Source organism: Stegodyphus dumicola, chromosome 10 (assembly GCF_044657685.1).
Source record: "Stegodyphus dumicola isolate Sdum_Otavi_A_Nest chromosome 10, ASM4465768v1".
Taxonomy (NCBI): domain Eukaryota; kingdom Metazoa; phylum Arthropoda; class Arachnida; order Araneae; family Eresidae; genus Stegodyphus; species Stegodyphus dumicola.
The window spans coordinates 182,090,782-182,115,350 of record NC_140777.1 but is presented as its reverse complement, the minus strand read 5'-3'; the positions used below and the strand labels follow the sequence as shown (position 1 = coordinate 182,115,350).

At 35.1% G+C, this 24,569-nt stretch overlaps 1 protein-coding gene across 5 annotated transcripts in view; it reads left to right on the top strand.

The window, feature by feature from the left end:
- LOC118184781 (homeobox protein Meis1-like) overlaps positions 1-24,569 on the top strand; it is a 279,835-nt gene that overhangs the window by 105,756 nt on the left and 149,510 nt on the right. For all 5 annotated transcript variants that reach the window (XM_085825964.1, XM_085825963.1, XM_085825961.1 and 2 more), the window contains one exon: positions 4,433-4,660. In XM_085825964.1, coding sequence (XP_085682090.1) covers positions 4,433-4,660 — 228 coding nt within the window. The remainder of the gene's footprint in view (positions 1-4,432; positions 4,661-24,569) is intronic.

Sequence of the window (24,569 nt, the reverse complement as noted above, 5' to 3'; positions counted from 1 at the left end):
TCTCAGACGAGGGAGAAAACCCGTTTGGGTTAGTCTATTTCTTATAAGGTCCATGGGATTATCTTGCTATTGCTACGTCAGCCGCATGTTTCCTCCTGTTTTTAGTGTAATCCGGTTTCATGTCCGCGTTTATCTATTAACACAAATCCGCCACGGGATTGCAACATGCTAGGAGTTTCTAGAACATTCTGTTTAGTTCAGCAACGGCCGCTAGAGGGCAGTAGTCTCATCCACGCCGCTTTCTGGTTGGTTCTCGTGGATCCTGACCAGGTTAACCATTATTTTTATTGATTATACTATATTAAGTAATATAGTATAATCAATAAAAATAATGGTTAACCTATATTATATATACTATATTACTTAATATAGTAGTATTTAATAAAAAAAAGTTCATGTATTTGCAAGAGTTTTAAAAATAACCCCACGGTTGGGATTTGAACCGTACACCTATGGCATGGGAAACATGGACGATAGCACAAAGCCATGCTTTTGTTTTATGAATCTTGATATTTGATCCCAGAAACCAAGACAATTTCCAAGACACTTCCTTACCCTTTTCATGTCAGCTTGTTTGGTGGGTGCAGGGGCGTAGCTAAATGGTGGCAAAGAGGAACATCTGTCCCCGGGCGCAGCATGCAGGGGCGCCGAACAAACGTTACGAATTTTTAGAAGGAAATGTTTTCAAATTCTGGCAAGCAAGACGGGCGCGAGATCTTCATTTGTCCCCGTCGCTGAAAACATTAGTTACAGCTTTAGATGGGTGAATAAAATTTATAAAACTCGTAACATATCATTAGGTACTTGTGAGTAAAGCTGGTTAAACTGTTAAGCAAAATAAGAGCGTGCGTAGGGAACCAAAAAATGTGACACGACTCTTTCTCTCAGGGCAATTCCACACAAGTGACTTTCAACGCATGATTCATGCGGGAACATGAAATTTTCTAACAGTTGTAACCGATCCTGGACAGCCAGTGACACGTCCACGATCGGTCACGCCTGTTTGTGTGTTATTAGCTCAAAGAGCGTTAGACTAAAGGGGTATTAATTTCGTTTTGGCATTTTGCGTCGGCTCACTATAAACGTCGGTTCACTTTTTAAATTTTTGCCACCCAATATTTGAGACTTGCATTATATTTAAAGAAGGCCCACCAACGGCCGAGCGGTAAAGTCGCTGAACACTGGTAGTTCGGTCCGAGGTTCGAATCCCGCGAACGGGCTGGCTGCATTGGCTTTTTCGTGGTTTTCCCCATATGTAACGTGTATACAAGCCAGTTTCCCTTAGAAAGTCATTCACGAGGGCATCCCTTCCCTTAGGCAGATAGCCCTCGAGGCTTTGCCGTAATTAAGTAACCTAACCTATATTTTAAAGAAATTAAATAACGAAGAATCTTCAGAAATATATGCATGTTTCTCGGATTGTAGTAACTAGAGACATACAGTTTTGAATAACGTATGTTTCCAACCGAATATGGGTATCTAGAAGCCCAAATTTGTTGTATTATCGATTTCATATTTTGTAATACTTTTATATATATACAAAATATACAAATATGTATACAAATAGTATACAAAATATGATATACTCAAATCAAAAATTCGTTAAATACGTTAACGAATTTTTGATTAACAACCTAAACGATTTCAAAGGGAGCAAAGGCAACATTGCACGGAAAAAAAAAAAAAAAAAAAATCTTCAGCGCGCGAGACTGTATCGTAAATTCTAAAGATAGACACATTTAAAAATTATTTTGCGGTATTGCCGTTGAACTGAATTTTATGGTTTAAGCGCGAAGAAGATGGTATATAATAAGTAACGGTAACACACAAAACGTTAAAAAAAGCCCCTTTCAGAATTTGTTTTTGTTTGTTTATTTATTTTTTTCGCCTTCTCTTTAGGACATTTAAGTAAATTGAATTTCAGCTTTACCGAGGAATGCGCAATCTACAACCACTGTCGTTATCGGCAATGTTGTTTTAATGTCGATTCTAAAGTGGCGACGTAGAGATATATAACAAGCTTTGATTGTCCCCGAGAAAAGCATCCAAAAAACATTTTAAATTTTTATTTCAACGACGACGACAAAAACCCCATGATACCTTGATAATTTTTAAACATGGCCAGTATTTTGCTGCTAGTCCCCAAAATTTAAATAAAGTGTGAAAGGAAATTTAAAATGTTCGAATGACGGATTTTAAGGGGTCAGGTACCTTTGAATAAACTGTAAAATCGAATTTTTTTCGCTATTATATTAAAATTTTATTTTCATAGGTTAGGTTATTTAATTACAGCAAAGCCTCGAGGGCTATCTTCCTAAGGGGAGGGAAGCCTTCGTGGAGGACTTTCTAAGGGAAACTGGCTCGTATACACGTTACACATGGGGAAAACCACGAAAACACTCATGCAGCCAGCCCGTTCGCGGGATTTGAACCTCGGACCGAACTACCAGTGTTCAGCGACTTCACCGCTCGGCCGCTTATTTTCTTAGAAGAAAACCTGATGAAAACGAAAACCCGTGCAAAAATTCGCTCTAAAACTAAAGCTGTGGTAAAAAAAAAAAAAAAAAAAAAAAAAAAAGTTTTTGCCATTTAAAGAGCTAGATGGTGGCTTTATTTCAGCAAATGCCTCATATTAAATCCTCGCAGGGTTATTGATATCAGTAAAAATTCCTTGACTGTAATTTTATCTGGGTCTGCTGAAATCATATTATACTATGAACGGTAGCGCGAACTCAGCCGACAGGACATCCGATTAAACACTTAGCAATAGGGACATTTAGCTGACCCTACATTTAACCAACATCACATTTAACTGACAACGCGTACATACAAACCCCGCCCCCCGTCTCCAAAGAAAAGAAGGGGTAAAGGGGTGTTTTTTAATGTTTTGTGTGTTACTTTTATTTATTAAATAAACATCATGTTCTTTGCTCTTAAACAACATAAAATTCAATTCAGCAGCAATATCACAAAATATTTATAAACAGCAAAACAGCATATGTTTAGAATTTCCGATGAACAGTCTCGCGCGCTGGAATTTTTTTTTTTTTTTTCCCGGACAGTGTTGCCATTGCTCGCTTTGAAATCATTGAGTTTCTTAATCAAAAATTCATCCAAGTTTTCCAAAATTTGAAATAGATAACAAAACAAATTCCAAATTTGGGGTTCCAGATGCCCGTACTCGAATGGAGGACTACGTTATTCAAAATTGGATAATTCTAGGTACCGTAGTTTTTTCACTTTGCGAGAACCATTCATGCAGATTCTTCATTATTTAGTTTCTTTAAATATTGCGATAATATTTGAAAAGTTAAACGACGCAAAATGCTGTTTTGTGACTAATAGCCCTTTAGGTCTAACGCCCTATGTTTTAATAAATTTTTTCATATTTATGTAGTAAAAAAATCTGGTATGTACACCGCACGACTTGAAGGAACAGTTTTTCAAAGACGATTGAGTATTTCCCATTCAATTAATTCAGTTCACACTTCGCGACAAGGCAAAAATACTTAAACACTTATTTTGTCGAAAAAGTTCCAGAAAGGATGAAGCATGATTTAATTCGCAATAATAAATGAAGGCGTTATCTTTGTTGTTGGAAGCTTAGTCTTTCTAAATTGGCAACAAATTTACTATTCTGCTGTTTCAAATGTAAACAATTACATATGTCCGCCATGTTATTTAAAACTTAAGGCTTAACCGCACTTAAGCAGTTTTTAAATTGTTGATAATTGTACAAATATTGTCTCCAAATTTACGAAAGGCATAAAAACCTTAACCGGAAGATAACAACAACATAATTCAATCATTTTTAAAGCAAAAAATGTACAATTTACTAACATATAAGAGTCAAGAAACTGAGATCACTGAGCCGGGTAACAGAGTGTATATATATACAAATGTATATATATACAAATATATATACGTTTGGTGCGGCCGATGGCAACCAAAATACGAGGTGCACATCTACATGTTATAGCAGTCCTATATACAAAATTTCACCCTTCTGAGGCTACTCGTTTTTGAGTTATGCGAGGTACATACGTGTACGCACGTACGTACATACATGTTCGTACAGACGCCACGAAAAATTCTCTTCAGAATTAATATTAAAGCAGTTTTATAATTTTTTTGGAGGAAAAGAGTCTTTTATTCTGTCCTTACGTATAGATATCACGCAAAAACATCGTTCAGTTGCATTCGATAGCGGTCAAAATGAGATATTTTTGTTGAAATATGCTGCCTGAAACTTTTCGCGATTATAATACTTCCTTTTTACTTCGTACAAGGAAGTAAAAATGAGACATGATTTTCTTCACGTATTCCACGGTCGTTTTCCTTGCATCTTAATATCAACTTTTTGCTTTTTTTGAAATGTTACTCATCGAAGCTATTGTCTTTGTTAGTTTAACATTCTCTGCTTTGATTTCAGGTGCATGAGTTGTGTGACAATTTTTGTCAACGGTACATCAGCTGTCTCAAAGGCAAAATGCCCATTGACCTAGTTATAGATGAGAGAGACACAAAACCAGGAGACCTCGGCGATACCAACAATAATAGCAATGGTAGCAGTTTCTGTGGTGGACCACCTTGTGTGTCCAGGAATCTTCTAGACACATCGGGAGGTCACAGCACGGACAGTGCGTCGACGCCCGACCAGGTAAATTTATATATTTTTTATACTATAGCAACTAGCACCTAGTTGGACAGCCTTCGTCTGGCTTTTAAATGTACCGGAAAAATACCTAAAGGGAATACAAAACGTCAAATTTAAAAACTGCGCAGAATTTAACTCTGCTGAACAATTTTATATATTGTTGCGTGCGTACGGGTTCGTTATGAAATGAATGCACAAGTCCGATGAAAAATGAACAAAAATTTATTATTATCACAACAAAAATTCTTAAATTTTCTCAAATTATCATGCAGTATAACAATATCTCACAGTAGTTATCTTTTAACTACTCAAATGTCCAATAGAACGTAATTCAAAACAGCTAAAGAACGCTAATCCACGAATTCGCTACAATCAACAACAGTAGTTTTTTTTAAACAACAACAAACTAAGCAACTACTACAAACTGAGATGTTTTCCTCCTTTTATAAGATTTTAAAATCACGCGCTAGAATTTTCCAGCACTTTCTCGAAATCAAAAAGAGATATTTATTTATTTAATGCACGCGCTCTTGTATTTTCAATTTTCCGGCTTAGCTTTCTTTTAATATTCGTCACGCGCTGCACTGCGCGAGAAATAAAACCATTTAATTTATAATTGAACTAACATTAGCTTTTTAAATACCAAATTCGTAACACTGCCCCCTTCCCAAGGACTGCACGTCCCGGGCAGTACAATCCCTGGACAGGAAGCTAAACTTACAACTGTGGCATAAATGCAACTGAGGCATAAACATTACATTACAATATCAAACAATATAAACAATAAATGCAATAACTAACTTAAACAAATCAAATGCTATCAAATACTAAATACAAATCAAATACTAAATGCAAATCAAATACTAAATACAAATCAAATCAAATACACATTTATAAACAAAAAGGACCATGGTCTGATACTATTTACAATTATTTACATTACGTGCTATGGCCATAGTAATGAGCTAACCTGTCGTAATGAACGACTTTAGGTTTAGAGTTCAAAGACTTACGAATCCGAACCACGACGTCATTCAGTCTTTTTAGGACTGTATACGGGCCATCCCAAGGTGACTGTAATTTCGGACACAGTCCTTTCCGTCGAGTCGGATTCCACAACCACACCTTGTCTCCTTCGTGGAATCGATGTTCAGTAGCTCTTGTGTCGTAGCGGGTCTTCATCTTCTCCGTCGCCAAGTTGACTCGCTCTCGTGCAAAGTTGTGCATCACTTCAAACCGGGCCTGGAGATCTTGAATATATTCCTCAGACGATGAAGGAGCATCCGGAGGGCGGCCAAACAATAGATCACAAGGCAGACGAAGGTCACGACCGAAGAGCATCTGTGATGGAGAATAGCCGGTAGTCTCGTGGACAGCACTGCGGTAAGCCAGTAAAAAGAGTGGTAATTTCTTGTCCCAGTCCTGTTGGTTTCTGGAAACCACTAATGAGAGGTTATTAAGGATGGTTCGATTGAACCTCTCTACCATGCCGTCCGACTGGGGATGCAATGGCGTCGTTTGAGTTTTGTCAATGCCGAGTAGTTTGCATAGTTCTTTGATTACTGCCGAGGCAAAATTCCTTCCCTGATCGGAATGTAACTGAAGAGGCACTCCGAACCTGGAAATCCAGTGCTGTATCATTACCTCAGTTACTGTGACAGCCTCTTGATCAGGAATAGGATAAGCTTCAGGCCACTTGGTGAAGTAATCAATGACAACGAGTATGTATTTGTTGCCATCAGCAGTTCGTGGCAGAGGTCCCAGGATGTCAAAGGCGATACGTTCAAAAGGCGCCCCTACGTTGTAACGTTGCAGCTTGCCTCGGCTGCGTCTCCTCGGTCCTTTCCGACCTGCACAGGCATCGCAAGATCGGCACCACTTTTGCACGTCATCCTTTGCATTATTCCAGTAAAAGTGCTCACGAACTCTCTGCAAGGTCTTCATTATTCCAAAGTGACCTCCAGTAGGGGTGCTATGTAACTCTTTAAGGACATCAGGAATGCGGGATCTTGGAAGTATAAGTTGCCATCGGAACGTCTTCCCATCATCCGATTCGAATTTCCGGTATAAGACGCCGTTTCGAATGTGAAGTGAATCCCAGAGTGCCCAATATTGTTTGGTTGTAGGACTACAGATAGAAATGTCCTGCCAGGTAGGTTTTCTGTTTGATGACTCCATTAAATCAATTATGGGTTTAATGTCGCGGTCTTCCAGCTGGTCTTTAACTAGACAACTGAACGCCTTGAGACAGAATATTGGTGACAAGAAACCGACCGTAAAGTGCTGGAACTGCGGTGCTGAAGGACACATACGACGAAACTGCAGAACACCCCAGGGCACGGATGCTAAGACCGCTCCTAACATCATCACTCCACGGTTCTCGATCAGGCGATGTTGATGTTGTAATTTGTCTTGCGACCGGAGTCAGCAGCTCGTATTTCGCTTCCACCCTGGAACAATATCGGCAGCTTTCTTGGCAAGGTCTTCTAGACAGGGCGTCGGCGTTTCCGTGTGATGATCCCTTACGATGACGGATAGTGATGTCATATTCTTGGAGTCTCTGTATCCACCTGGCTATTTGACCCTCAGGATTCTTGAAATTTAAAAGCCAGGTCAATGATGCATGATCGGTGCGGAGCAGGAATTTTCTGCCGTATAGATAGTGATGGAACTGCTCTACAGCTTTGACTATGGCGAGCAACACTTTCCTGGTGACACAATAATTCCTCTCCGGTTTAGACAGGCACTTGCTCCAGTATGCCACTACACGTTCTCGGCCGTCTATTTCTTGGGACAAAACAGCACCAACACTTTCATTACTCGCTTCGGTGTCGAGAATAAATGGTCGGTCAAGCTGAAGATACGTCAGGATTGGAGCAGATGTTAAAGCCTCCTTTAAGTTGTTAAATGCATCCTCGCATTCTTTTGTCCACAAGAACTTCTGGTTGCTCTCTGTCAGCTTGTGTAGGGGTCTTGCGATGGAAGAAAAGTCCTTCACGAATTTCCTATAGTAGGTGCAAAGCCCTAGGAAGCTTCTCAGCTGATGGACATTTTCGGGACGTTTCCAGGATTTAACGGCTGATACCTTTTCAGGATCCGTGCGCACACCTTCTGCAGAGATGACATGTCCCAGGTAAGTCACTTCCTTTCGGAACAATTTGCATTTAGCGGGACTCAGCTTCAGATTGGCTTCTTTCAGTTTCTGAAGCACCTTCCTAAGATTTTCTAAATGTTCTTCAAAACTCTTTCCGACGATGATGATGTCGTCCAGGTATATGAGGCAGGCTTCGTAGGAAAGGCCTTTCAAAACAGTTTCCATAAGACGTTCGAATGTTGCCGGCGCATTACACAGTCCAAACGGCATCACCTTGAATTGCCAAAGCCCTTGTCCCGTAGTAAATGCCGTCTTTTCTCGGTCTTCAGGCTGTATTTCTACCTGCCAATACCCACTCTTTAAATCAAGTGTTGAGAACCACTTGCTTCCAGAAAGAGTGTCTAGAATGTCGTCAATTCTAGGAAGAGGTCTAACTGTCTTTCTTCGTAACCTCATTCAACCGGCGATAGTCGACGCAAAATCTTGTTGAGCCGTCTTTCTTTGTGACTAGGACGATGGGAGATGCCCATGGACTTACTGAAGGCTCGATGACATCGCTTTCTTCCATATCTTTTAACAGTGTTCGCACCTCTTCCTGTTTAGCAAACGGTAGACGTCTTGGATGTTGCTTGATCGGGGGATGATCGCCGGTATCTATTCTATGTTGTGTCAAACTAGTTCGACCCACGTCAGAAGACGAGCGGGAGAAAAACAACTTGAAGATCTTTAATGACGCGATCGGCAGCATTCCTCTCTTTATAGTTTAATTGCGCATTCTGCAATAACTCCGATGTAATTCTCTCTGAGGACACGGATTCTTGGATGTTACTCTTTCTTTCAACGGTGGTTACTGGAGTACATGCTGCAACCACTTCACCTTTCTTAATAATTCTCCCCTTCTCAGTTACATTGGCGACTCTCACAGGGATAACCGTTCTGGATAGGTCGACGAGTGTTCAGGCTACTAGTACTCCTTTTGGGCTATTACAGTTATTGGGATATTCTATGATGCCGTAGCGGAAATTTCTGTTTTCGGCTATGGATCCAGGAAGTAAAATTTCTGTTCTTGCCGGTATTGTGATATTGTCTTGTGCTATGATTTTATGGACAGATTTAACTTCATCATTGACTCCAAATAACGCTATGTCCTCAGATGTAGAATGCAATTCGTTATTTTTAAAGTCCAAGGAAAAATTGTATTTCCTTAGAAAGTCCAATCCGAGTATGCAAGAATCAATGATCTCTGCTACATATGCCGTGTGATGGTAAGCGGCACTTCCAAACGTGATGTTAGCATTTACTTTTCCATCGATGTTGATCTTCTCACCGGACACAGTCTGTAGGGTAACGCAGGGCGGCGTCCAGATAAGTTTGCTTCCCAGTTGTTGAGCCAAATCTTTTCGGATGATGGTAACGTTGGCTCCTGTATCTATCGTCATATTGCAGGGAACTCCATTAATATGTCCTATTATGAAAAGTCCATTACTGCCGCCTCTCACTGCAGAAATCTGAAGCGCTTTAAACTGGGGCTTTTCATGATCTGGCAACCTCCACCCCGCGAGATGGCCACTAATTAGTTTCCCTGCTGTTTGTTAGGAGCGGTCTTAGCATCCGTGCCCTGGGGTGTTCTGCAGTTTCGTCGTATGTGTCCTTCAGCACCGCAGTTCCAGCACTTTACGGTCGGTTTCTTGTCACCAATATTCTGTCTCAAGGCGTTCAGTTGTCTAGTTAAATCGTCTAGACGAGCAGTCACTTGATCCTCTGGCTCCTGGACTTGAGCAGCTCTGACTGGATGGCGGTCTCGACGGGTGGCTTGCTGGGCTGCCTCAAATTTCATGGCATACACTAAAGCGCTTTTCAGATCTTTAACATCCGCCATTCGCAGTGCTTTCTGTATTTCAGGGTCCCGAATGCCATCGATGAAATATTGCAGGGACAGGTTTTCCCTTGTTTCTGTCGGGCACTCCGAAAAGGCGTGATGTGACAGCCTTTCAACATCCGTGGCGAGCTCCTGAAGCGTTTCGGTGAGCTTCTGTTGACGAGATTTTAATTGGAGCCTGCTGTAGTCTTTTAAACATTTCTCGCCGAAGCGCAGCTCCAAAGCGCCGGATAGAGCTTCGAAACCTAGCCTTTGATTTTCGGGAAGCGTCTGCAGGATATCCGCTGCGTCTGCTCTCAGAGAAGCGGCGAGATGACAGGCCTTAGCTTGGGAATCCCATCCATTCGCATCCGCAACGATAGAAAATTGTGTCCTATACACCTGCCAGGAGGTCTTCCCATCATATGTAGATAGTTTCAGAACGGAACGAGCAGGCATCGATAAAAATTTGAAACCTTCAGAATTGTTTCCTACCGTCGCTATGCACTTCTTTAGGCTGTCAACTTCTTTGGCGACGGCAGCAGAAACCCTATCATCAATTTGTTGTTCGACGGCAGAAACTCTTTCTTCAATTTGTTGTTGGAAGGCCGAAACTCTTCCTTCGACTCGTTGCTCCACAGCCGACACTCTATCTTCTATTTCATCTTTGACAGAAGAAACCTTTTCTTCAATTTGCCCGACTTTATTTTCGACTGCTCCTATTCTGTCTTCCATAGCCTCAAATTTACTTTCTATTACGCAGGTTATTTCTCTTTTCATTTCGTCTTGACCTGCGTCAATCTTTTCTTGTACAGCTTTTATGTCTTCTTTAAAAGTTACTTGACCAGCTTCCAACTTTTCGTGAATGGCTTCCATTTCCTTTTTAACGGATCTCATCTCTCCTTTAACGGAATCTTGGCCCAATTTCATTTCTTCCTTAACGGATTCCTGGCTAAATTTCATTTCTTCCTTAACGGATTCCTGGCCCAATTTCATTTCTTCCTTAAATGCAGCAAAGGCTGATATCAGCTGTCTTAACTGCTCTTCCATCGCTCTTGTGATTGGCATTCAAATCCCACTCCTGACACCAAAAATTGTTGCGTGCGTACGGGTTCGTTATGAAATGAATGCACAAGTCCGATGAAAAATGAACAAAAATTTATTATTATCACAACAAAAATTCTTAAATTTTCTCAAATTATCATGCAGTATAACAATATCTCACAGTAGTTATCTTTTAACTACTCAAATGTCCAATAGAACGTAATTCAAAACAGCTAAAGAACGCTAATCCGCGAATTCGCTACAATCAACAACAGTAGTTTTCTAAACAACAACAAACTAAGCAACTACTGCAAACTGAGATGTTTTCCTCCTTTTATAAGATTTTAAAATCACGCGCTAGAATTTTCCAGCACTTTCTCGAAATCAAAAAGAGATATTTATTTATTTAATGCACGCGCTCTTGTATTTTTAATTTTTCCGGCTTAGCTTTCTTTTAATATTCGTCACGCGCTGCACTGCGCGAGAAATAAAACCATTTAATTTATAATTGAACTAACATTATCTTTTTAAATACCAAATTCGTAACAATATATATATATGTATGTAATGTGCCAGCTTTAGTCGTAGAATAAATAGATTGTTGAAGAAGTATAGATGTAGTCATAGCTTAAATTATCAGACGATAAGTTTAAAAAAACAGGATCCATTTATTATTATTCAGGAGAAATAGCAGTTACAAAATCAGATATCGGGAGTAAATAAAATAAAAACTAATAACTTTTTGTATGAAGTTTACTGCATCATTGCATTAAAGAAAAAGCCCTGATATTCTTTTGCGAGTCCTTTTATAGCCTCTGGAAAGGCGGAGCTTTCAAGAAAGGACGTCAGCCTCGTCACCAATCTAGTTCGCTTTAAATATTTCCAGAACATTCTATAACTGTACGTGTAGAAAAGGCGGGAAAAACAACTTGACTACGGGGCTGTGGATTTATTTCCACGTACTTTCAAATCAGAGAACGTCGCCATTAAAAATAAAAAGAACATACAGTTAGAATTTTAAGTGTATTCTTGACTATGGAATTTTTTTATTACATGTATATATATTGAATAATCTAAAATTCATTAAATTCGAAAACAAGTTTTTCTAACACTTGCACAATAGCCACAAAGTAAGATAATAATAATTTATTTACTAAAGAAATATCGATTATATTATCTCCTAATATTAGGAGATAATATAATCGATATTTCTTTAGTAAATAAATTATATGTGTCAAGAATTTTATGCATTGAGCTGCAAAATTTGAAATAAAATTTAAAAGTAAATTCTTCAAGCTATTATATATATGTTACGGTGAAACACCGAAATCTGGAGAATGTCGACTTTCACCGGTGAATGTCAACATTCACATAGTCTCTTGGTGTATGTCCGAAATATTTTCCAAATACTCTTATTTCTGACTTACACCGGTCAATGTCGACTTTCACCATGTACTAATGGTGAATTTTCAACATATAAGAATATTATATTTTCTTCTCCGTAATTCAGTCGCGAAAAAACGCACTTAAGAGTTAAAATAAGAACTTAAGAATATAAGAACTTAAAACCCACGGTACATTCAAAATGAGAAAGGAAAATAATAGAAGTTAAAAACTTACTTAATTATGCTGTACGCTCTAAATGAAAAAATAAAGTAATAGTAATAAAAAACTTACTAAATTATGTGATTCAAATCTTATTTATTGCAACAACAATCTATTATGGCACCTTATGATCTCTCTTTTCGACTTTCACCAGAGCATATCTGTGATTGTCGACATATACCGGTGAGGGTCCGAATGTACAAGAATGTAAAGAAATATTCGATCTTTCACCGACGTATTTGGTGAATGTTGACATTCTCCGGTGAAAGTCGACATTCTCCAATTTCTGTCTTTCACGGTAACTTATGTTATATTAAATGATCTAAAATTCATTGAATTCGAAACCAAGTTTTTCTAATACATGCGCAGTAGCTGCAAAGTAAGATAATAATAATTTATTTACTAAAGAAATATCGATTATATTATCTCCTAACATAAATTTAGTAGAATGTATCAAAATGAGGGAACCCATAAGTATTTATATTAGGAGACAATATAATCAACATTTCTTTAGCAAATAAATTATATGTATATGTATATAATGTAAGAAAGGCAAATTAACTAAACTTATAAGGACCTGTGAGGTGAAGAATTTTACGCATTGAGCTGCAAAATTTGAAATAATATTAAAAAGTAAATTCTTAAAGCTATTGTATATAAATTACAAAAAAAAAGTTTATTACATGTAACAAAATTGTAATCCAAGAAGCAATATCCCTTAATACAAATATTAATTATCCTAATAAACAAATTAACCAACTTCCCGCTGCAAAATCTTAAGAATTCAAATGCTATGAAGGAAGTTAAGAATTTTGTTTCCTAAAGAGATCATGCAAACCTTTTTATATAATTAAAACATAATATAAAAAAATTCAATGAAATAAGCAATAAGTCTCATATTTTCAAGCGAAAACAATCAGCGATCCAGTATCCAAAGCAATGAATGAAAAACTGGTGCCAAAACTACGTTTCTAAAAGAATGAAACTATCATCAGAAAGCAATAACCATTCAAAATTGTGCTTTGTGCATGACATAATTCAAAACATACAAACCTGTTTGCCAGTAGCTAATAAAGAAAGAGAGGGGGGGGGAAATAAATTCTTTCTCTTGTGCCTCGCGAAGCACATGCGCATCAGACTAAGAAAATTGCGATGTGTGTGTTGCGTGTCCAAAAATTAAAAAAAAAAAGGGGGGGGCATTTTATCTCATATTTTCAACAGTCAGCAGTCGAGTATACAAAGCACTGAATAAAAAACTGTTGCCGAAACCACATTTCTAAAAAAATGAAACTATTCAAAATGATGCGATAAAATAAAAAAATGATAATTAAAAAAATCTGATTCGAATTTTCAAAAAAGTCGCTTCGAGGTGCACTGGGTTTGTCTAGATGCTCCTTTGTACCAAATTTCGTAGCCCTGGGTCTATCAGCTTACGCTCAGCACGAACGAAAGACACACAGACAGACTCTTTCTTTTATTATATGTAGAGATAAGAAAACAATTTTTTTTGAAGCGCGGGATTTCTAGCGTTAATAAATTTTTCAGAGGTTCTTAAATTTTTAACTGTTAAATCTCTCACTTAGCATATCATGTACCAGTCTGCACTAGGGCGGACCACTTGCTAACGTAATTATTTTTGTCCTTTTAGCTTTATTATTAAGCATAGCTTTCTACACAAATACGCCGCATAAAATTTAGAAATCAATCACACAATATTGCGTGCGTACTGATTCGTAACTAACTGAACGCACACAGGTCCAATGATAGGGTCATAAAACTTATTTAATCAAAAGGAATACTTCGGAGTTCTGGAATTTTCCACGGAAGTACTCGTACATTTTTTCCCAGTATCACAGAGTACAAATAGTAGTTACACTTCAAACTACTAAGAACGTTAAACACAACGCAAAGTAAAGTGCAATAGCTAATTACTAACTGAAAGCAAATGCTCTCTCCGGCTTTATACAGTTTTCAACCGGCCGCCGAGATATTTCTAGTGCTTTCTGCTTATCGAAATTACTGGAAAGCAATATGAGGGTCGAATTCCGGTTGCAGTGATCAATTACATTTATACAATTTCAATACATATTATGGTGATACAATGGTCCAATGGTCGCCAAGTTTGACGAATTTTCGACAAAATAGTCAGCTTGGCGATATCTCGCCAAATTACCGAGATAACCATTTACTCAATGTTAAATGCGCGTGCCATTCCTACTTTTCCGGCATAGCTTCTCAGAAGATTTTTAACATTACATTACATAGAAAAATACAAGAATTTCACATATAACTGCACTATCATCATCTATCTAGGTAGAAAATTTCTTTGCAGATAGCTGCTCTTGTAGCCAGCCGCCTAAAAAAAAAAAAATGTAATGACTTTAATGAATTCAGCTTGTATCATTCCATAAATAGTTGGATAAAGCATTTTTATTTAAATTAATCAAATTAAAAAGCAGAAGGAATAATTTTAAGAAATGCGTTATGGTTTGGCTTGCTACTCAGTAACATAAAGATTAAATTCGAAAGTTAAATATTACTTTACTGAATGGCAAGAATGCTAGTGCTTAAGAATTGTATTTGTATTATTGTATTTGAGGCAGTGGCAACGCTTTGCTTTCAAATGCCCGAATTTGTGGATTAAAATTTAAAGATAAATATGTTACATTTTGCAGAATGGCAACAGTAATAAGTAGAGATAATAACTATTTTATCTGAGGTAGGAGCACTACATTGCTTTTAAGTAGCCGAATTTATGAATTAAAATTTAAAGATAAATATCTTACATTTTGCAGAATGGCAACAGTCTGACGCGCCGGAGATAGAAATGAGTTATTTCGAACAATGTTGTCGCTTCTCGCTTTCAAATCGATCAGTTTGTTAAACAAAAATTCATTGAATTTTAACAAAATACGAAGTAAATCAAAACGAATTTAGAATTCTGGTTCGAGTGAAGAAATACGAGTACTAAAAATTCGGTGGATGTAGGTGCCGTCATTATGCATATACATACATACAGATTCTACATTATTTTTAAAAATAATACATGGCAACGTATATTTGATGGCAACAATTTGAAAAGTGATAGAGAGAAGTGTTTTGAAACTAGTACCTCTTGTGCTAAAAGCAAAAGATAAATACTTTGTTAAGAACATAAAGTAGATGGAAAATTAATTTAATTTTTGGTACCTGTGCGCGGGAATTTTTGTACCTGTGCGGCGTAAGTGGAAAATGATAACAGAAATATTATTTTTTGAAAGCGAAATTCGCTTCAATCAGGTAATTGTCTCTAAGGGCGCATTTTTTTTTTTTTTTTTTTTTTTTTTTTTTTTTTTTTACCTTTCCATTACCTCGACTTTGATTCAGATTCTCTGGTTCTCTGTTTCACTGAAAAGTTTCTCAACATGATTAAATTTGTTAATGTCTATAATTTTAAAATATTTCCAAAGAAAGAGATGGTATTGTCATTGAAATACTGTAGCTTTCTACTGCTTTATCAAGGTAATGTGGATACCTAACAACTTTGTATCCTTTTTGTTCAAATTTTTGCAAATTAGACGACTAGGATTCTTTTCCAGGATCTCCTTTTGAAGACATTTCTTCTAGGGTTATATTTTGTTGCTACTTCTAAAGAACGGTATGAGCCAACTGCGTGAATCAGGGTTTTTCTTTTTGCCTGCCCCGGAAATTTAAGGACCTCATAAAGCGAACAAAATTTTCCTCTGCCCTCAGACACTCTTCATACTTTCCGAAGAGGACTCTTCCCTTTTGAAAAGACTGAGAATTACTATTTAGTTTTATTTTTCGAAGCCAATAGCTGCCAACAGGAAAAGAAAAATACAGAAACAGAATTACGTATCACAAAAACGAAAAAGAATATCTAACAAGCAGGCTAGTTAATTGAATAACGGTAAAAAATGCAAGAGCTAGCAGAAAAAAATAAAAGGTATTAGCAAACACATATACAGTACAAAGTCTTTAATGCGCACTCGTCGGGACTTCGGCGATTCCGGATTAAGGGTTTTTCCGGATTATAGATCATCAATTTAAATGTGGTAAGATGGCATGCAGAACTTATACAATTAAAAATATGAAACCGTAATTTATGAAATAAACAGCAATTATGATTTAAAGGGTATCAAAATTTACAAAAAAAAAAAAGCTTAATATTTATTTGTTTACTTTATTAAACATTTCTTTCAATGTAAGTTGTTTAAGTTGCTTCGTTTTATGCCCTAATACTTTCTCTTTAATTCTATAAACAGACATACTTTCTTGTTCAGTTACAAATTTCCGCTGTTCAAGTCCTGTAATTGCTGTGCCGAGAATACCGACTAATTTGTCAATAGAAATTTTAATTCCGGCGAATCAGGATGTTGTACCATGATAGCATAGTCAATTCTTAAATTAATGTCTTTTTACAAATTTGTTGTCTTTATTTATTGGCTCTTTTACAAAATTTTAAATGACATTAAAATGTTTATAACTTCAATATAAAAAATTCTTAGAACTAACGTTTGTCAACTTTTTTCATGTGTATACTGCGTATTGTCGCCAATAAAGTCTGCTTGGCGAGATTTGCGCCGGCGAAACGGAAAAGTACCCAAAATTTATATCATTTAAAGAATAGAATTATCTAATCTTTGCCCCATGTTCTATTCAAATACTATAATAAAGCTAAAATGGTGTATAAAAGAAATTAAGCAGACAAAACAAAAAAAGAAACAGGTTTTCACAGACGATTGAGTATTTCTCATTTAATTAATTCAGTTCTCACTTCACGAGAAGGCAAAAATACATGAAACCTCAAAATATCTATATTAAAAATCTGATGTTTACACACCATGACTTCCTTGTACGGAATATTAAATTATACGCGTTTTTTCTTGCATTTTATTTAAACTTATTAGAATGAATTAAACCTACTTCGCCGACAGCGCATAAACCACAATACAATAAATGCATTCTTTAAAATTCACTTTGTTTACCATAGCCACACTCTGGCGCTACGTTTACTTAACAGTATTATATTTCTTTCATATTATAACTCAGAATGCACAAAATGTATATCATTTAAAGAATTATCTAATCGTTGCCACATATTCTATTCAAATACTATAATAAAGCTAGAACTATGTATAAAAGAAATTAAGCAAACAAAACAAAACAAAAAAAAAAAAAAAAAAAAAAAAAAAAAAAGCAGTTTTTCACAGACGATTGAGTAGTTCTCATTTAATTAATTCAGTTCTCACTTCGCGAGAAGGCAAAAATACATAAAAACTCAAAATATCTATATTAAAAATTACGAAGTAAATCTTAAACGCTCATTTCCTCGAAAAAATTCCAGAAAGAATTAAGCATGATTTAAATAATAAATGAAGGCGTTATCTTTGTTGTTGCGAAGTTAAGTTTCTCTAGATTGGCAACAAATCCACTAATCTCCTGTTTAAATTGTAAACATCAATGGCCACCATTAAAAAAGGCTTAGCGGCAATTAAACAACTTTAAAATTGCTGATAATTCTAAAAATATTGCATAGAGATTTACTAAAGCCATAAAATCGTTAACCGGAAGATAAAAACAACATAATTCAATCATTTGTAGAGCAAAAAATGTACAGTTTACCAACATATAAGAGTAAAGAAACTGAGATTACTGAGCCGGGTAACAGAGTGGATATATATATAAATATATTTATATACGTTTGGTGCGGCCGATTGCAACCAAAATGCGAGATGCACATGTGCATGTTATAGCAGTCGTATATACAAAATTTCAACGTTCTGAGTCTACTCGCTTTTGAGTTATACGAGATACGTACGTACGTACATACGTTCGTTTTTTGGAGAAAAAGAGTATTTTATTCTGTCCTTACGTACAGATATCACGCAAAACCATCGTTAAATTGCATTCGATAGCGGTCAAAATGGATATTATCGTTGAAATATGCTGCCTGAAACTTTTAGCGATTACAATACTTCCTTTTTACTTCGTACAAGGACGTAAATAGCATCGCCAAACATTTAAATACATTATTCCCGATTCCAAAAATTCGCGGGAAGCTATTTTGACTGTTCCCATCTTCGTACGACTTTAATCAGCCTATATATTAATTAAAAACTCCAAAAATACTAATTTTCGCCCTCAATTTTGCCTGAGCAAAATATGAAATAGATAATAGCACAAATTACAAATTCGGGCTCCTTATTCTCAGGATAACAGGTTCGTTACTTATTTAGCTTATTTTATATATTCATTTATTAACTGAGTATTTAGCTCTAAATATTATATTTTAATTTTGTAGTAACTCCTTTAATGCGTTGACATTTGTAACGAGGCTTAAATTTAAGCTCTGGTTTTCGTTACCCGTGAACTTCTGAAGATGAACTTAAATCGTAATATTTTATTGTTGATGTAGAGGGGGGGGGATACGCTGTCTTTTGAAATTTTCAGGAATGAAGATCATGAAATAAAACGGGGATAATGGAGGTCATAATTGAACCTCCCGACCTGCGTCCTTTCCGCCCCCTCATAAATTATGGATAAATGATAGTATTTCACTGTCATATCCATCGCGTCAGTGGTAAAATAACGGTGAGTGGCCATTCTGGTCGAATATCGCCAATAAGTAAGATTACTTCGCGTCCATCTCGGCATATCGTGCCATAAAGTTTCACGTATTCAAATACGTAGAAGTAAATAATTGTGCTATCTCTACATAAAATGAAAGAAAGAGTCCGTCTGGTGTGTGTGTCTTTCGTTCGCGCTGCGCGTAAGCTAATAGACCCAAGGCTACGAAATTTCGTACATAGTTGCATCTAGACAAGAGCCAGTGCACCTCGAAGCGAGTTTTTCGAAATTCGAATTCGAATTATTTTTATTTTATGTTTTGTGACGAAATCGCCTCATTTTGAGACATAATGAGCTATAGGAAAATGAGATTTTACTCTACGCACTCCATTTTCACATCGTCATGAAACGTAGGCACTTAGCTATTGTACGAACTTAAAATAAATTTCGTGTTTCAATAAGTGGATTCAATACGAATTTATTTAACAAAGTGAGCTTAACACCTTTTCAATGGAATTTTTTCTAAAAAAGTTTATGTTTAAAAATGTACAGTTTATTTTTCTTTGATTTTTGGAAGCGTTAAACTTTCATCCTTGCGACTGCTTTTACAAAAAGAATTTTGGAAAAATGATAAAATTTTTTATTTTAAAAAAAAGTTTTAAATGAAGCTTCCGAGTACACATCTCATATCTTTAAAAATGTGATTTTGGCAACAATTTTCCTTTCTTATTGTTGTTGATAAATTTTTTGATGAAATCGCATCATTTTGAATAGTTTCATTCTTTTAGAAATATGGGTTTGGCAACCATTTTTCATCGTATTTCTTATGTCACTGATTTTAAAGAAATTTGCCTATTTCATTGTCATTTTTATACATATATAATACATTTTTATTGATTTTTTTTTTATAAAGTTGTTCTGTAGAGTAAAATTCTGCACGGAATTTTATGTTTTCTGAGTTGCTTTCATGTTATTTTTTGCTTATTTCACTGTTTGTAAGATATTGAAAAGTTTTGCATGATTTTTTTTCTTCACCGGAAAGTTCGTTAATTTTTTTATTAGGATAATTAATATTTGTATTGAGGGATATAGCTTATTTCATTGTAATTTTTTTCTCTTGAAAATATAAGAGAAAATATCATTAATTATACTTTGCTTTTCAGTTTTTTTAAAAAAAAATTCTTTTATGTTATTTATCGCTCATTTCACTGTCTTTAAGATATTGAAAAGTTTTGAGTGATTTTTTTAGGAAACAAAGTTCTTAACCTCCTTTATACCATTTGAGTTCTTAAGATTTTGGAAAGGGAAGTTGGTTAATTTATTTATTAGGATAATTAATATTTGTATTAAGGGATATAGCTTATTTCATTGTAATTTTTTTCTCTTGAAAATATAAGAAAAAATATCATTAATTATGCTTTGCTTTTCAGTTTTTTTTTTTTTTTTTTAATTCTTTTATGTTATTTATTGCTCATTTCACTGTCTTAAAGATATTGAAAAGTTTTGAGTGATTTTTTTAGGAAACAAAGTTCTTAACCTCCTTTATACCATTTGAGTTCTTAAGATTTTGCAAAAGGAAGTTGGTTAATTTATTTATTAGGATAATTAATATTTGTATTAAGGGATATTGCTTATTTCATTGTAATTTTGTTATACGTAATAACTTTTTTTTTTTTTTATGAAATTGTTCTACAGAGTAAAATTCTACGCAGTTTTTAAATTTAACGTTTGGTGTTCCCTTCAGCCATTTTTCCGGTACATTTAAAAGCCAGGCGAAGGCTGGCAACGAAGCTGCTAGTCCCTGATAAAACGAAAAATGTATTTACGTTGCTAAAGTATAAGTGTTTCCTTTGGTTTTTAGACGTTAGAAATGTTTTCTGAAGATATGTCTTATTTTCGGTGCTTAATCCTAAAGATTTTCCTGTTTTGGAACCCCTTTTACGATACTGGAAGCCGAATACGAAATCTTTAATTATGTCTTGGTGCCACGGAGCCTGTTCGTGATTCTGCTTCGACATTTTTGATTCCCATTCAGGATTTAATTGCTAAAATTAGAAGTATCGGAGCCGTGTGGTAGACCGTCAGGAAAGAACAAGAAAAAATAAATAATAATAATAATAAAAATTTTTGAAAGGTTTCAGATTTTACATTACGCCCGAAGGAGCGTTTCTTTAACGTTTTGTGCGGTTACCTTTATTTGTTAAATATCATGTTCTTCGCAATTAAGCCATAAAATTCAGCAATATCGTAAATTAATTTTAAAATGAGACTATCTTTAGAATTTCCGATACACAGTCACGCTCGCTGGAGATAAAAAATTTTTTTCGTACAGTTTTGCCATGGCTGGCTTTGAAATCTTTGAGCTTGTTAATGAAAAATTCGTTAAAGTTTTACAAAATATGAAATAGATAATAAAACAAATTCGAAATTTGGGTTTCCAGATGCCCACAATTCGGTTGAAAACGTACATTATTCAAAACTGGATAGTTCTAGGTATCTGTTTTATCACAACACGCGATACATACATTCATGCACATTCTTCATTATTAGTCCAAAGGGATTTGAATCCCGAATGACTATTAGTTTCGTTTTGGCATTTTGCGTCGGACTCATAAATGTCGGTTCACTTTTCAAACTGTTGCCATAAAATGTTAGAGTCCTGCATTATATTTGAAGAAATTAAATAATGAAAAATCTGCATAAATGTATGTATATTTCTCGTATTGTGATAAAACAACGGTACATAGAGTCATCGAATTTTGAATAACGTAATCCTCCAACGAATATGAGCATGTGGAAGACCAAATTTGAAGTTTGAAATTTGTTTTATGATCGATTTCCTATTTTTTAAAACTTTGACGAATTTTTGATTAACAAACTCAAGGATTTCAAAGCGAGCAATGGCAACGTTATCAGAAAAAACATTTTTATCTCCAGCGCGTGAGTCTCTGTATCGGAAATTCTAAAGATATGCTCGTTTTAAAACTATTTTGCGATATTGCTGTTGCACTGGATCTTATGGTTTAAGTGCGAGGAACATGATATTTAATAAAGAAAGGTAACACACAAAATGTTAAAAAACGCCCCTTTGGACGTAATTTAAAATCTGAAAAATTTCAGATTTTTTTTTTTCTTTTTTTTTAATTTGTTTAAATATAATGCAGGGTGGCAACTAGTTGAAATGTGAACCGACATTTATAGCGAAGCAACGCAAAATGCCAAAAGGAAATTAATAGTCCTACTGGAACTAATTATTAATAAAATCATTAGTAATTAAAAAATAAATAATTAATGGTTAAAGTAATTAAATAATTTAAATTGAAATTTAATAAGCGTTTTTTATATAATTAGCCCAAATAGACTTTAGCTCAAAAGGACAATTAGTTTGAAAACGGTATTTTGCATTGAATCACTGTCTCAATCACTTTTCAAATTGTTCGCACCAAATACTATGTTTAAAGAACTAAGTAATGAGGAAACTACAATACATTAATGTATGTAGGTTTCTCCCACCGTGAAGAAACGGCGATACATAGAGTCATCAAATTTTGAATAATATAGTCTTCCACTCGAACATGGGCCTATTTAAGCCGGAATTTCGAAATATTTTTTATTATCTGTTTCATATTTTATAAAACTTTAATGAATTTTTGATTAGAAAAACTCGACAATTTCAAAGCGAGCAGTGGCAACACTGTCTTGAATAAAACATTTTTATCTCTAACGCGCGAGACTGTTTATGGAAAATTCTAAAGATATGCTATTTTTAAATATTTTTAGTACAATGTGACGTTAGCTCAAATGCTTTCAAAACGTGTATGTGTCTGCAAATTAATGCAAAACCCGTTTGGGCGTAATATAAAATCTGAAAACTTTCAATTTTTTTTTTTTTTTTTAAATTTTTTATTTTTATTTATTTATTTTTTATTTATTTATTTTTTTATTACTAAAAATAAAGATTTTTATGTTAAATTTCTACTGAAATTTGTGTTCGGTTACGTAAAAGAAGCGCCGAAACCTCAGGCTTAGTTTCCGGTATCTGATTTTTGAAGTACTGTATAAAAAGCTAAATAGAAATTAAAAATTGTATTCGTGCTTCTAATTTTACGTTTTCAGAGTTTAGAAATAAAAAAAAATTAAATATTTTACATACATCTTTTAAGTATTATAGAAAGATCTAGGGTTTCTAAAATGGAAAAATACCCCAATGCCCCACGACCATGCGACCAACGCGTACTGCAGAATGTGAATTCTGAGAAAAGTGTTGCCAATAAGCATAACATGAGATCTTTATCTTCCAAATTATAGTACAGATAAAAAAATTGCAGACTATAATTCCAAAATTAAGGCAGTTTTATATTTATAAGATTTTCTGAACTTTCTTACATAGAGAGTTTAGTGTAATGTATTGCTAATCAGTGTACATTCGAACAATATAATACCCTAGCCGCCGAGTGGTTAAATCGCTGAACACTGGTAGTTCGACCCGAGGTTGGAATCCCGCGAATAGGCTGGCTGCATGGGCGTTTTTGTGGTTTTTCGCATGTGTAAAGTATATGCGAGCAAATTTCCCTTAGAAAGTGCTCCACGAAGGCATCCCTCTCCTTAGACAGATAGCCCTCGTGTGGTTTGCTGAGATGAATTAAACCAAACTAAAAGGAAAAATATAATATAATTAATTATTTTTAATGTTTCCTATTTCAAATCGTGCTGGAGAAGTATCATTTTCTTCATTTAAGGATCCATATCCTTGTTCACTTAACCCTTTGTTGCATCATGTCCACTGTAGTACACAAAAGTTTAAATTTATTTATTCTATAAATGCCTTAACAGATTCCATTCCTGTGTTTATTCATTCTATATTATTAGAACTTTCAACTGTCGATCATAGATGGCTGTATAGTATCACTATGGCTGCTACTTCTGTTTCTATGTTAGTACAATTTCTCATAGTAAACATTATATAATATTGCTTACATTTTCTTATACTGCCATTTTTAATTCATAATTAGTCATTTTAGACGTTTTATTTTAAACCTTAGTTTAAGAAAATTGTGGAGTGGGTAGATAAAAATCTACCGAAAAGAGTGAATTGAAACCCAAATGGACTGCTTATCCAGCCAAAACACCACTGGAAATATTTATGTTTGGCAAGGAATTTCTAGAACATTAGACATTTGAATCCAAAAGGTACAGGTTACAAAATCGTAGCAAAATGAATTCGATCGCAATCGACGGAATGAAGGTATTTTGAAGGATCTGTATGTACATGTCAGTTGTAGATTTACCATTTAGAAGATGATAATAATCACTGCAAACAAGGCAGGAAAAGATTTCAAATGCGATGACCGTAAATCGTTGGGAAGAGATTAGTATGCATGTACGTTTAAGCATGCTGTCCACTGTAGTGAACAAACTGTAGCAATTTTTTAAAACGAAATTTGAATAAAGTAAAATTTTTTTATTATTACTAAGGTTATTTTAAGTAGAAAAAATGCAAACATTTTCGTTTAACTTCTCTAGATTATTTGTATGCAACAAAGGGTTAAATCGCAGATTTTGAAGTTTCCTTGTTACTTTAAAGCGCGTGGATATGTATATATTTTTCCTTGGGGAGGGAGGGAGTGAGTATTAAAGAACAATTTACGCTAAAAAAAAAAAAAAAAAAAAATCGTCTTGTAAAAGTTATCATAGGAATAAAATTTTTATGTATACAAACACGAAATACCGTTTTACAAAAT